This window comes from Siniperca chuatsi, linkage group LG10 (assembly GCF_020085105.1).
Source record: "Siniperca chuatsi isolate FFG_IHB_CAS linkage group LG10, ASM2008510v1, whole genome shotgun sequence".
Classification (NCBI taxonomy): Eukaryota; Metazoa; Chordata; class Actinopteri; order Centrarchiformes; family Sinipercidae; genus Siniperca; species Siniperca chuatsi.
Window position 1 is genome coordinate 6,325,864 of NC_058051.1, and position 14,426 is coordinate 6,340,289.

The 14,426-nt window shown below is 39.6% G+C and overlaps 2 protein-coding genes across 13 annotated transcripts in view; both read left to right on the forward strand.

The window, feature by feature from the left end:
* The window catches only part of prex1 (phosphatidylinositol-3,4,5-trisphosphate-dependent Rac exchange factor 1), an 84,469-nt gene extending 75,795 nt beyond the window's left edge, over window positions 1-8,674 (forward strand). The window contains exons 34-40 of the mRNA XM_044211210.1: window positions 1,843-1,986; window positions 3,152-3,266; window positions 4,033-4,099; window positions 4,892-5,067; window positions 5,305-5,407; window positions 6,059-6,126; window positions 6,231-8,674. Coding sequence (XP_044067145.1) covers window positions 1,843-1,986; window positions 3,152-3,266; window positions 4,033-4,099; window positions 4,892-5,067; window positions 5,305-5,407; window positions 6,059-6,126; window positions 6,231-6,273 — 716 coding nt within the window. The 3' untranslated portion in view covers window positions 6,274-8,674. The remainder of the gene's footprint in view (window positions 1-1,842; window positions 1,987-3,151; window positions 3,267-4,032; window positions 4,100-4,891; window positions 5,068-5,304; window positions 5,408-6,058; window positions 6,127-6,230) is intronic.
* Window positions 8,675-9,471: 797 nt separating this feature from the next.
* Window positions 9,472-14,426, forward strand: part of kcnq2a (potassium voltage-gated channel, KQT-like subfamily, member 2a) — a 31,645-nt gene continuing 26,690 nt past the window's right edge. For 3 of the 12 annotated variants that reach the window (XM_044212035.1, XM_044212042.1, XM_044212036.1), the window contains exon 1: window positions 9,504-10,262. In XM_044212035.1, coding sequence (XP_044067970.1) covers window positions 9,964-10,262 — 299 coding nt within the window. In that variant the 5' untranslated portion in view covers window positions 9,504-9,963. Of the gene's footprint in view, window positions 10,263-14,426 lie in introns of all 12 variants that reach the window. The other 9 variants (XR_006379618.1, XM_044212039.1, XM_044212037.1 and 6 more) reach the window with 7 other exon arrangements.

Below are 14,426 nucleotides of genomic sequence, written 5' to 3' on the forward strand. Positions count from 1 at the left end.
TGATTTTGTGGTTTGCTTCTGTCCTGCCAAACTGCTCAAAGTTGGAACATTTATTTCAGAGTAAGCATTCAAATACAATAGTGTACTGCAGTATTTTCAAGTGAGGATGCACCCAGGTTGTTAATAAATAAATATATATAATAGTAAGATATTGAGAGCATCTTGACATGACTGCATATTTAAAGTTGGGCATATTTGTGCCTTTAATAACCTCAGTATCTGTATTCATTGAATGTGCTCCTGGCTACCAGAAGCCTTAAAGCCAGCAGATACAAAGGAGGACTGCATCAGTTCTCTTTTCAGCAGCCTCAATATGGCCAGCAGAGATTTCTGCTCAAAGGAAAAGCACAACATCCACTTCTCATTTTAGGAGGCAAAGCTATGGATGAAGCAGGGAATTGCTATTATAGGTTCACTTTCAGCAGCAAAAAGTATTTATTGTACACATGCATATATTGTGCACAAACATGCAAACCATTGCACATCTGCACATATTGACTTGGTAATTCATACTGTACTTACATTAATTATGTACGACAGGCATGTAGAAATATATAGAGTGTGCAGACCCAATCTCCTAACACTTTGATGTAAAAAAAAAAAAAAAAAAAAAAAAAAAGTTGTTTTTTAACCAAACTGCTTTGCTGAAGTTGCATTTTATGCTCAGACTGCTGCAGTGCAGGCAGGTGGTTTGTGGTGGCAGCATCCATTGGACAGTATTGATTTGCTAATAGCATCTTCAGCAAGTTGGGAGCTATGCTGTAGGTAGAGTCATGTAAGCACCACAGAGTCTGAGGCCCCTGAGTTCAGCCTGAAGCATCACAGCCAATTCCACAGGATTATGGCTTGATGGGTTCTCTAGGAAAGAGCGCTGACCCTAGAGGTCACTCAATAAAAGGTCATCTTTTCCTTTTTCTGAGAACTGCTCATGTGCCACAGTCAGAAAATGTTAGGAGAAATCAAGTCAGCTTTAGACTTATAAATTATTTGTAGTCATGTATTTTGTAGAAAAGGGTACTGCTCTGCATACAAGTGATATAGTAATGACAAATTCTACAACTACAGTTGTCTTAGGTGCAAAAAGATATTTAAAATATTAAAAAATGTGACAATATATAAATGGTACATATGTATGTCACTGCAACACATGGTGAAATCAGGGATCAACCTCTGTCCATTTGTCCTACACAATAATTTGGACACCACTGATCAGATTTTCACAAAATGTAAAATAACTGTACTCTGTTGTTTTTAAAGTGTATTAAAAATCTCATTCCACCAGTGTCTTTGCCAGCTGCTGCTATATTAAAAACAGCTTACAGACATAACAGTATGTGTATTGCAGATGTTCCCAACATTACAAATACACAGGTAAGTACCACAGCTATATTTAAGTGGACATTTTTTCCATTACTGTTCACTCTGGCAGTGCTGAAGACACAGTGAGTTTTCCACATTCAGTTCTGGCAGGATGGAGTTTGTGATATGACTCCAGTGATTATGGTTTTATGAAATCATGTTAGGAAAAAATATGCTGTTTTTAATGGCATTTGGAAACCTGCTGTATAACAGAGCTTCTGACTGTGGCAAATATATTGGAGGATGTAGATGTTAATACACATTAATAGTGACAGAGGACAATACACAGGTGTCCCTTTTTGTTTCACTGTAAAACTGCACTATTATTTCACTATTACTTTATTATTAATGTTGAATTTTCTGTATGTGAAATTGTTCACTCTGTAGATATCTATAACAAAATATCTTGAGTGGCTCAGACAGCCAAAAGTATAATAGGACAGTCTTGTTAACATCTCCCCTGTCTGTGTCTGTCTATTGCAGACACACCAGTGTGTTACCAGGTGGATGGCAGCCGACAGGCCCTGAGGGTCACACTGTATCTTGACAGCTGTCACTTCAGTGAGCTGCCCAGTCGGCTGCAAAATGGAGGCAGCCTCAAGCTCCACACCGTCCTCTTCACTAGGGGTAAGACTGGGCAGACTAGGACAGAGATGAACTGGAGACAATGTGAAAACTAGAAGTCCAGGGTGTAGATAAATGGGTATAGCATAACACAACAGTGGCAAGTGGGGCTGGGTGTTGTTCCTTTGAAATAGCAATAAAAAGCAATACTTTTATACAGAATTGTAATTTAAGCAAGAACTTAAACTAAAAATCTGTATAAAATTATGGTTTAAATTTTGCATTATCTGATAAAAAAAAAAAAAAAGTAAACAGGATTCCCAGCACTGTTGCTGCTTTGACAGTTTTCAATACTCAATGCTTAATTCATTCAAATGCACATCACACTGTTAGGGTCAATGGAGTCAAATTCAGGGAGGGTTGTATTGACCACAGAGGACATGAAAATCACTTATATGCATGCACTATACACTGAATTGCATAATTTAACACTCTCATGTGTTATGCTGCCTCTCACACATTTCCTGATAGCTTTACGTGCTTTTATTACGTTACCGGTAAATCTAAGCCTTTAAAACACCCCGCCTGTACATTCTCCTTTCCTGCCATGCTCCTTTTAGTTCTCCATCAGTCTCAGCTGGCCTAGTATGAATTGATGGCACTATGAATCAAGCCTGTCTGCCAAATAGCCATTAATTTTCCATTGACAAGTGCCAGTTGGAACACTAACCCAATGAGAAAGCTCATATTGTTCTCATGTACTTCAATGTGGAACACAGTGCTGCAACTCAACGTCAGAGCCATTCAGCAGTGTAGATCTGTGGATGAACATTGCCACCTACTGGAAAATAGTCTTTATTGCAGCTTGGGGGGGCGTATTGGGCACCTTCTGATATTGCAGATGCTGAAGTTTGTGTGAGTGTGTGACCACGTGTGAAAACCATATGTCCTCAAAAACAGAATCAAACAAAACATCCTCTAAAGTAAGGAGATTCTGGGAAATCCTCACTTTTTCAAAATATTCTTTTAGAATCAACATTAGGATTACTTTTAAAGCTGGTTGGATCTGATGGATTTGGTGTTCAGAGTTAACATTAAACTGATGTTCATGTTAGTGTAAGGGATAATGATGAGGTTTGAAGAGGTGAGGTTTAAAGTTGATGGGCATGAAAATATGTGATCATATGAATGTGTGCTGGTCTAAATGCCTCCTGCCTGTTTTATCCAGCACTGGAGCGTCCAGAGGGAGTGTCCCAGCAGGACTACGCAGCCATGGAGGAGTTCCAGCAGCGCACCAATGCTGTCTCACTAGAGAAGGTCAAGGCTTACTACCGCAGACTCAGGTACGCTATGCTACACTGCATCACAGCCCTCCAGTGGTTTACTCACTAGCACTCAGGATATATTTCACCTTAAAGGGAGAGTTCACCCTGTGGTGTTACATAATCAAGCAGAAACAACTCTTCGATTGCTGTTTTACTTTTCTTTTAACAATTTTCAAAGGTCTAGAATTTTTCAAGGCGAGAACTGTATTATTTATCTAGACCTGTCTCTAACAAAGTCCCACATCGACTAACAGGATTTTGTTGGCTCATTTAATAATGCCAAATGGCTTTAGATCTACTGTTTCTCAAACATCAGCATGTGTAGCTTTTATAGACAGCTTGTGTAATATTTTTGCAAGTTTTGCATGTTTACAATAAAACCTGTATGTAACCATGTATTTAAAGAACTGTAAACCTTTCATATAGCATTTTCAATTTATAAAACTGAGATTTACAGAGTTGCATATATGAATGTATGTATTTATTTTGCTTTTTTTTCTACTTTAATTGTTTATTGCCCCATAACATATTCATGTATTTTTAAGAGCCTGTCAATATGGTCGTGATTTCAGATATGTGCACGCTAATTCCCATGAAATGACTCATGCAACATCAATAAATGATGAAATATGTACTGTAGCAGATGCATATTCTATAAAGTGAAGTACTCTAGATGCTAGATGACTCAGCTCTCACACAGTGAGTCAGAGGAGAAAAATCTGTAGATTTCCAAACAAGATGAAGAGTTTTTAAAACTGAAATAGATATGTTTTTGTCCTAACAGGGCTTTCTATTTGGAAAAGTCCAACCTCCCTACAGACTCAAACACCACAGCAATGAAGATAGACCAGGTAAATATACAATTATTCTGATATATTTCCCATTTACTGCTTTTGCTGTGGACATTACAGTCTGTGGTCTTTTATCACATAACTTATATCCTGTTCTTGTAACATAAGTCCATTTTTTATATAATGTTGTGACTGAATATAAATGCAAGCACAGATACTGGGCCTTGAAGTTAGAGACCTTCAACCAAGCATTTCAAAAGTAAGATGAACTGGTGTCCTGTTCCCTCCACTGGAAACCCCCACTAGCTCGTCAAGACTCCCCTATTAACTCCAACTAACCTCAACACCTCAATATTATAAACTGCTTCCATTTAAACCTCAGCGATGATTAGATTAGAAAGAAAATTCTAGTGTCATAAACTGACTGTAGCTGAAATAGATTCCAGTAATTAAAAATGAGTAGAATATACAGTAGTTTCAATTTAGAGAGCTTTATTCTCAGGTTTTCATTGTCTTTCAAAAGAAAGACTGCAAAGAGTTCCTCTTTGTGTTATTTTTGATGGTTTTCCCCCTATTTCTGCTGGTGCACCATCTTAACAAGTCAGTTACTCTACTTAGTCTAGTATTGAGTATTAGAAATATATCATGTGGTATGAGATCATTTTACTTTACAAATCAACTTTTTCACTATTTGTTGTCTTGTTTTTCTCAATTTACAGATTTTAACACTCCATAGTAATCTAAATGACTTTGTAAGATGGCCACTTTTGTGATATTGTATTGTATCATCTTTCTTTCTGCAGTCCATTTAACCACTGACCCTCACTGATATTCACTGTCTCCACCTCATAGCTGCTGCGACCCCTGAACACACTGGACGACCTCTGTCGACTAATGCAGTCCTACGTCAACGTGCGCCCGAGTGCCCAAGGCCACCCGTCAGGTGTCAGCGTGCTGTGTGTGTCCTCTGAGCTGTGTAACCGCCTGGGAGCCTGCCACATCACCATGTGTGGTACAGGCATGCAGAGGTCAGCCACGCCACATTATTATACTGCCTTTGTATTACCACTAGACTGTCAGCTGGAATAAAGATTATCACAGTGAATGACATGCACCACTGAACCTCAAAAGTGCAACCTTGCCTCACTGTCTGAATGAATTTTTACTTCAAGGTGTCCAGCAGGTGCACATATGGATAACCCCATTAATGTGTTTGTTACAGAGGTACACACGGCGCTGACCTTCTGCCTTTTTGTTCTTTGCAGATGTACCCTAAATGTGACGCTGGAGCAGGCAATGATCTTAGCCAGGAACCACAGTCTCATGCCGCGTTGCATCATGCAGACCATGGATATAATGCGCAAACAGGTAAACCTCAGGGGCAGTTGATCTCAGACTGAGATCCCTCAGGAGGTTGTATGACTTCCCCGCTTATATTTTTTTCAGTAGAAATGATTTTAGTAAGAACTAGGACTGGGCAAAATAGTTTAAATTAATATCACGATATAGAAAATATCACATATAAAATTTTGAAATTTGATATTCATTGCAATTAACTATTTTCCACTTTAATGCATTATATCAGACAAAACTCCAGACACATGTAGAACAAAATATTCAGTAACGGTTTTGTTAGTTTTTAAATACAATTTGCTTAAAATTATTTATTTGGACAACAAAAAATTGTTAATGATAACAAATGATAACAAGGTATGATCATATTGTCATAGTACAATTTTACTGAAAGTCGATAAAAAATAATATTTAATCACCCAGCCTGAATTAGAGTACATATAGAGTAGGAGTAACTATTGTGATCATACATTTCTCTCATCTCAACCACAAAATCTTTCCGCATGGATACCTTTGGCAAAATCATATCAAATAATAGTCTGTGCGTCACATGAAAATACATAAAATCCTTTGTAAGTTTTTTGGATACTTATCCATTCAGGGAAATTGAGCTAACTGCAATATGGTCATTGTGGAGCTTATAGCATGTATTTTCTCTTCTACCAGGGGGCAAGAGTTGAGCTCTCTGCTAAAAATCTCAAGGTAATGGACCAGATGCCTCCATCATTCCCAAGGTACTGTATAAAACCACTTCCAGGCACCTCTTCCCACGCCATCAGTACATTATACCATTTATGGTCTTAGGCAAGGTCATTTTAAGTTTTTTCTTTTTCAACAGGCTCTTCAAGCTTTGTTTGCCACCCTCAGATGGAGAACTCTAAGAAAACCGTCACTTCAGAGAAAGGGTGAAAGTGGAAGAGGATGATATGATGAGGGATGACAGTAACAAAAGAGTCTTACCACTTTCCTTCCAAGAGACACTGCCAATGGAAAGACCCCACCCCATTATACCATTTATGGTCTTAGGCAAGGTCATTTTAAGTTTTTTCTTTTTCAACAGGCTCTTCAAGCTTTGTTTGCCACCCTCAGATGGAGAACTCTAAGAAAACCGTCACTTCAGAGAAAGGGTGAAAGTGGAAGAGGATGATATGATGAGGGATGACAGTAACAAAAGAGTCTTACCACTTTCCTTCCAAGAGACACTGCCAATGGAAAGACCCCACCCCTCACCCCCACCCCTCCACTGCCCTAGTTACACAGGGATCATTCCACCATGGATACCACTAGAGTCTTCAATGCAACATACAGGCTGAACAAGACCATACAAATGACTAATGTCAATTACCAGGGAGCACCTACTGTGAGACTGATGCAACCTGAAGCTCAAGACTAATCATCTACTGTTATACTGGGAAGCCACCCGGATAGAAGTATTATTGCTTTGGCTGTCTGTCTACACAAAGCTGAAATGAATGACTTGACACTTGGTGCAAAACATTCACAACACAAGTGAAAGGGAGATGCCAGTTTAAGGCCTCATAAAGACGACATCCACAGTGATTATGCTCATAACCGAGCTCTTGCTATTAACTGGATTAACCAAACTACCTGTAGCTGACTGTCATCCTAAATGCAGATGTTATCCATTTTGCCTTGGACTGCAACTCCAGAGAGCTGTCCCTTTCTCTGTTTGGGCTGGTATTCCCCAGTGCTCAATGTTTGGACCCCAAGGGAAGTAGAATACTTGAATACCCTGGTATACCCTGGTATTCATGTATGTTAGCTGGCTGAATAGATGCAGAAAGTCAAAGAATAGACAGAGAGATGGAAGTAGGGATTGAGGGACAGATGAAAAGACGTATGATAGGGGGGCTGTTCTTTCTTCAGCCCGTTGCATGTGGTTACTGTGCAATTACTGTAGGTTTAGTGTGAGTACTGTATTACTGCACTATATGAAGGATAGTTATTTATTGTGTCCGGAAGGAGCATTTTTATCCCTCACTTATATTATATCAGGTATTAAAGAATCTAAAAGCATTCCAGCCTACGTATTGAACAGTATTTAAAGGACCAATGGCATGCCATTTTTTAGACGTAACTGCTTGTGTATTTTATTTATATGTATGGTCTTTTATCACGTCAAGAAGTGTTACATGGATCTTCAGGGAGAGCAAGGGAGGGAAGATGAACAGAAGCTAGCTAATAAGAATCAGGACAAAGGAAGCTTAAGCAAACTATACAAGGCTGCTTGTCAAAAAGCAGCCTAGTCAACAGGTTGGGATATTGAATCATTGTTAAATTATTAATATATTAATTCAAATGTACTAGTTGAAGGATTGCCTTCTGTTAACTAAGACATTATTTTGATTTTTAAATTGGATTTTACATTGTCTTGGGACGATTGTATTTACTGGAGGTATTAAAATAAGCACAATGACTCAAGTTGCAGTGTTAGCAAAAAGTACTGTAAGCAGTTTGTGAATTATGTAAACAAAGGGATAATTCCAGGACTGAAACACAGTAACATTATTTTACTGAGGATTTTAATTTCTTGTACATACAAACTGTAACAATGTCAGAGAAAAAGATAGGAAGTGTCTTCAAGCAGCAGAGTAATGCCATAAATTTAAATTGGATTATTTTTATGGAGATAGTATAGTATATAAAACATTTTGTATTCATGACTGTGCATTTGAAGAGAAGCTGTTTCTCTTTGCTGACTGTAACCTCACTGACAACTTGTTGTTTTTGACTGTTAAAAGGGTTCAACATGCATTTCAAGAATCTGTCTTGACATGCTGCATTCATTAGGCAGATCACTTAGTCCTTTTTATTTATTTAAAAGCAGTCTGGTTCCAAATGAGTATGTTGGAATAGTCTCTACACATCCCTCAGCACTAGCGTGACCACTGTAAATTTACATCCCTCTGTTGGCATATAAGACTCAGTGGATATTTGCATTATTATAATTTCCCTTTTCAAATTTGCTCCCAGTCTGAGCAGTGTACATTGAATGAACTCAGAATAAAGCATAATTACACAAATCTCGTTTTAAGTGTGTGTTACCAGTTTAAATTAGCAATGACTGCAGCATGTTGGTGTAGATGGACAAATATGTCACTGATTACAGATATATTTACATTATTCTAATGTTTTGTATATACTTTATTTGCAATTTTATGTTGCTTGAAAATAACTGTACAAAGGACCTTTGTTGAATCTTTCTAAAATTATCATTGTAAATGCAATCTTAACAAGCTAGTAAATAAAATGTTCACATTATGACGATGTTTTTCAGTGAAGCAGCAATGTTGGCAAGTGGTGATCCAACAGAGGACATGATTTCCAATATACAAATGCTCATACACACACACACACACAGCTGAAGTGGTTTCCCTCTTGTCTGGACCTTTTTACTACAATTTCTTTTAATTTTCCTGCTCTACAGTGTGTCCTACCCATGTTTATGTTGCCTTTCGTTTACTGTATTTTACTGTAGTTTCACATTAATGACACAGAAGATTATTACATCTCTTTGCCTGCGCCCACAATATCAGCAGGCTGTGACTAAGTGCTACTGGAAGTCAACAATAGGACCTCTAACTGAAGTGGTTTCTTTTTTTTTAGTCCATTTACTCATAATTTTGCTTTAGGTCGCAGTACATAACTCTAATAAAGAGTTAAAGAGTTTCCCCTCGGGGATCAATAAAGTATTTCAGATTCTGATAATTTGATGAAATTGAATTCACTCAGAACATAATGCCATTCATTAAGTAGTCCATATCTTCCATATCAGTTTGCTACACATGAATCTACTTTGTTTTGCATTTCAATGCTCTGCTAAGTGAAGGCTGAGATGTGCCATTTCTTTGTTTCATGTCTTGCTGATGTTGACAGATACTTTCAGATTTTGGCAAAAACTGTGTGTGTCTTTTACCATTGCTCAATCAGAGAATGCAAACCTTTAAAACATAGTTTGGCATATTTTTAGGTGTCCATTACCCTGACTGAAGAAATCTGCACATATGAATATTACATGACCATGCATCATCAAATGAAAGCCTTCTTTGCAGCATCTCTCTTTGGCTGGACTTGATGGGAGAGGATGGAAGGTTATCTTGGGATAGACTTTTAGAAACAAGACACAGTAAAGATCCTCTCCTCCTAATCTACAACTTGTAATTGGTTTGACAGAATGATCCAAATTGACAAACCAGACCAGATGTTATTGCACAAGAAGAAGGCTGTTGCATGTTAAATTTAACTGTGCAGTGTTAGTCATCTCTGGGCCATTCAATTACTGGGATAGCTTCTAAATTGCTGATGGCCAACGTGATTAGACTGTGGATTAAAAATCATATAAAAATCCCTACTTGCTGTATCTGTCAAATGGCCGGAAGGGGCTAAGGCAGAAGCATACACTGAGCAGTTTCGCATGTTTATTGCAATTGGTTTTCTAGGGGGACCGACACCGACTGCATTCACCACCAGCACACACCCCTCACCACCGGTGATGCATCCCCGCGGCAAGGGCACGGACAACTCCTCTATAGAGTCGTCTCGACTTTAGAATGGTGAAGAAATCTCTCAACGGCGGGGTTTACCCAACTCAAGCCGGAGAGAAGAAGCACAAAGTCGGGTTTGTCGGATTGGACCCCGGGGCTCCTGAATCCAGCAGGGATGGGGCGCTACTCATTGCGGGTTCGGAAAGCACCAAGCGGAGCAGCATCCTCTGCAGACCGAGGTCCAGCATCTCCGTCGGGAGACCCAGACCGTCGAAGAAAAATGCCAGCTATCGGAAACTACAGAATTTCCTATATAATGCGCTGGAAAGACCGCGAGGATGGGCGTTCATCTATCATGCTTATGTGTAAGTGATGTTCGGGCTGAAACCAAGCATGTTGATTCTGCTCTTGGCCTTTTACTTAGGGATACACCTCTATTACTGTCATGATATTGGGGGAACCGTTATTGAGTTTTGCGGGTTTTGTGTCTCGTTCCACATTGATGAACATGTTCAGATGGCGCATTAAAGGGTTAAGCGTTGTCATGCTGCCAAGCTGATAGCCTGATTATAGGAGGGGTATCACTTCACCTGCATAACTCCTGCTATAACTCTATTGCCAACTTATGCTTATGTCATACTGATGGATACTTTGGATGATTGTTTTTTATCTGTTTAACTGTTTATGATGATGTAGGACATGCCTACAGTCTATGTTTGACATGTGCTCACATTTTACACACTATAGTTTTTTATTGATTCGAGTTCCCATGTGTTGCGGCAGCATTAGGTTTCAGCACCGCGGTATGTGGACAGCTCCGCGCCGCCTCAGTACTTTAACTAATTAACGTTGCAGTCCAGCTCTGCACAGTCATGTACTACATACAGTATCTCTGTGCAGGCAAAGGGAGTGTTCTGGATACTACAGCTAGTAACCAGACAGTCTGTGAGCCTCTTGTAGCTAGAACATGGTTTGGTTTGCCTTTGTGTGTGAGGCCTGGGCCATCGTAAATAATATAGGTTGGTGATCTGTGACCTCTGTTGAGTGGGCAGCATTGAGGCAAGCAACCATAGATGACAACAATCTCTTGAGAAAAAACATTCATTCTTGCACTTTAAAGTGGTACTGCAGCAATTTAGTGATGCACTTCCATAACATTGGGTGACTAACAAGGTGAGATATAGTAATTATAGTATGTTAGCCTACAAATGTAAGCTCTATTCTCCAAACTAAAGGTGGGTTAACTGCAGTTGGTAGTTTACTCTCCAGCCATGCCTGAATCCTTCCAATTCAGTGATACTGCATGCTTGGTAGTGAGGAGTTGAAATGGCCACAGCATTAAGGAATTCACTGTGCACAGCATATCGACTCCCCAGAGACAGCTGGATGCCCAGAAGTAAGCCTGTGCTTTAATGTGAAACCACACTCACACACACACACACACACACACACACGCGCGCAGGCCCTCTGGGTGCTTTTGAAATATTAACTGAATACTATAGCAGCCAGCTAAAAATCCTTCATTTGTTTTGCATTTTGGGAGATCTTCCTCATCCAGTGTCGCTCTTAGGAGATCTTAGGAGTGCTAGCTTCATGGCTGAATCTAGTTTAGGCAGCAGTGATATTTTTTGTAGGATAATACAGCATTTGGAGCCAAACTTCACTAAGCAACCTAGTTAGAACAAGGTCAGTAGCATGTGTGCTGCCTAAAATCAGAAACCTCTGGAAAGCAAAGACGTCTGATTGGAGAAATGGGACAGAACACATGACTGTGATCATAAAAGTTACCCAAACACATCTACAGTTACAGCAATCTACAAAGTTCACACTATGCCATCCAGCCTGCAAAAGAACATCTGCATAGAGTAACCACGACTCTGCTTCTTTTCCATTTGTCTGTTCTATACATTATTCATAGTCACCACATATTTAATTTCCCAACTCTTTTTACTCCCAGCCAGCTGATTTATAAAACTATCGTGCTGATTTCAATCAAATCTTTCCCCTCCTCCTTCATTCAGTCTCTGCTCCAAAAGACAGTGTTTGCCAAGCAAAATGACACTGCTGCCTTGAACTGACCAAGACAGCATTGCAAAATGTACTTGTGCTCAGACAACAGTTATTTCTTTTTGATGGGTATCCTCCTGAAATGTTTGGCAGGTGTTTTGTTCCTCTGTCTCGTTTGTAAAGCATGTGTGAATGATCAATATGTGGAACATGAGTACTTATATCCAGAGTACTCTCTGTCTTGCTGCCTCTGGTCTCTCTCTCTCTCTCTCTCTCTCTCTCTCTCTCTCTCTCTCTCTCTCTCATATTCTCCCTCTATCTATCTAGCTGTCTGAGACCAAGGCCACCCTTCCCCTTGTGTTCTGTCACTGGTGCAACATCAGTTAAAGGGGAGAGACATGGTGATCCACAGTCAAGGATATGCCTGTGTATCTAAATCTTTAGCACTTTGTAAAATCGACATACTGTGACTGGGTTTGAACATTTTGAATTCTCCTAAGTGAAAGGGAAAAGTGTGAAAAACCTTTTAGAGCAAAGGCTTCTTGCAACAGCCTGTTGTCAGAACAGTTGCAGTGTGTCTCTGTTCCTTACTGACACAAATTCTGTAAGGAGGGACAAATTGCAAAAAATCAAAATCCTATACTGATCTATCCAAGCAATGGTAGGTCCCTGCACTGATACAGAGAGCTCTGATATCTTCACTGATTTGGCTTCATCAGGAGCCTCATTACTGCGTGTCCTCTTGCAGGAAGCTCCAGCTGTGTGAGGAAATTGAAAGGCCTCTACAGCTATAAGATGACAAAATGTGTCAGTTCTGCAGTGGAGAATGTTGAGTCCTTGGTTGGGTTATGGCTAGGAATGGATTGTGTCCCACTGCTATTTTGATGAGAAGCCCCAGAAAGCTGTTAGGATATTTTTGTATTTTGTCCCTCATGATGTTGACATGAGAGCTCTCATATAATGCACCCTTGCTCAATTCAACACACTAAGGGGTTTTGCTGCTACAGCCTTACTTGGTCTGGTAATGACCAGTTAGCTTATGGTGGCTAATGTTAGCAAACTTTAGATAAATATTGTTGTGAAACATTACTGAGTCACTTTGCTGACTCTTCTCTACTTGCACTACTGTTACACTATGCATTAATTCAATTCAATTCAATTTTATTTATATAGTGCCAATTCATAACATAAGTTATCTCATTGCACTTTTCCTAGAGAGCAGGTCTAGACCGTACTCTCTATAATATTATTTACAGAGACCCAACAAACCCCACCATGAGCAAGCATTTGGCGACAGTGGCAAGAAAAAACTTCCTTTAAGAGGCAGAAACCTTGGACAAAACCAGACTCAATGATGGGCGGCTCTCCGCCGCTGCCGTGTTAGGGTTTGAGAGAAAAAGAGAGAGAGAGAAGGAGAGGTTTAGAGAGAGAGGTTATAAGAGAGAGAGAGAAAGGTTTTGGGGGGAAGCACAATGCAAATACCACCTAGAATTATTAAAATAATAATAATTCAATGGTAGTGGTAACATTAATATTAATAAATTAATAATAATAGGAATGACCGCTATAGGAATAATAATGTCAGCATCAGTAACAGAGCCAATAACAACAACTGTAGTAGCAGTTGTCGAGCAGGAACACGGGGCCCAGCAGGTGGCCCACAACTACAGATCCAGACTCTGCAGCTCTGGAGGTAGAAATACCTGCTGAAAGTGACAGAAGGAGAGAAACGAGAAAGCACAGAACTACAGGAGAGAGAAGATGTTGAGTTAGTAACACGCAGTAATAGGATAAAAATGCATACAGAAGGAGAGGGAGAGGAGGAGAGAGGAAAGAGGTGCATCATGGGAAGTCTCCCGGCAGTCTAGGCCTATAGCAGCATAACTTAGGGACTATTAGCATTTATCATCATCCTGTTGATGTCACTTGTGGCCACAGTGGCTGATGTTCAGCAAAAGTTACATACGCTAGCTTTAAATTTGTTTGTCACTATGGTGTGAATTCAGTGATGACAGTCATGATGGCCAAATTACAAGATGAAACTCCTTTTCTAGAGAGATACAGTAAATCAAATAATACATACAGTGTTTTTCTATAAAAAATAATTCTTTAAAACAACAGTTATAATAAATATTTCTATATTATCAATGGATCAAATGACTACTAAAGGGCTCGCTGGTAGTGATGAACCCACAGTGAATTATCACACAAATCTGCAGTTCCCCTCAGCTCTTTAACATCTTCCAGCTCATTGTTTTGATTTGATGGCCCGCAACTTTACTGTTTTGGTTCAGTCTCACTGGTTTCATGATGTTGTTTGGCTGCAGCAGGCAACTGTTTTTTTCCAAACGGAAAGGCTCTGATAAACCCACTGGGCGTGACCTACCCAGCTCCCAGCAGCAAACAAAGTTAGGAACAAGCTGGTGAACACAGTGGAGCATTTCGCCTGTAAAAGGTGATAACATGTGGTATGCATTGCGTTCACAGCATGTTCCTGCTGTCCCAAGTGGCAAAAGAAAATC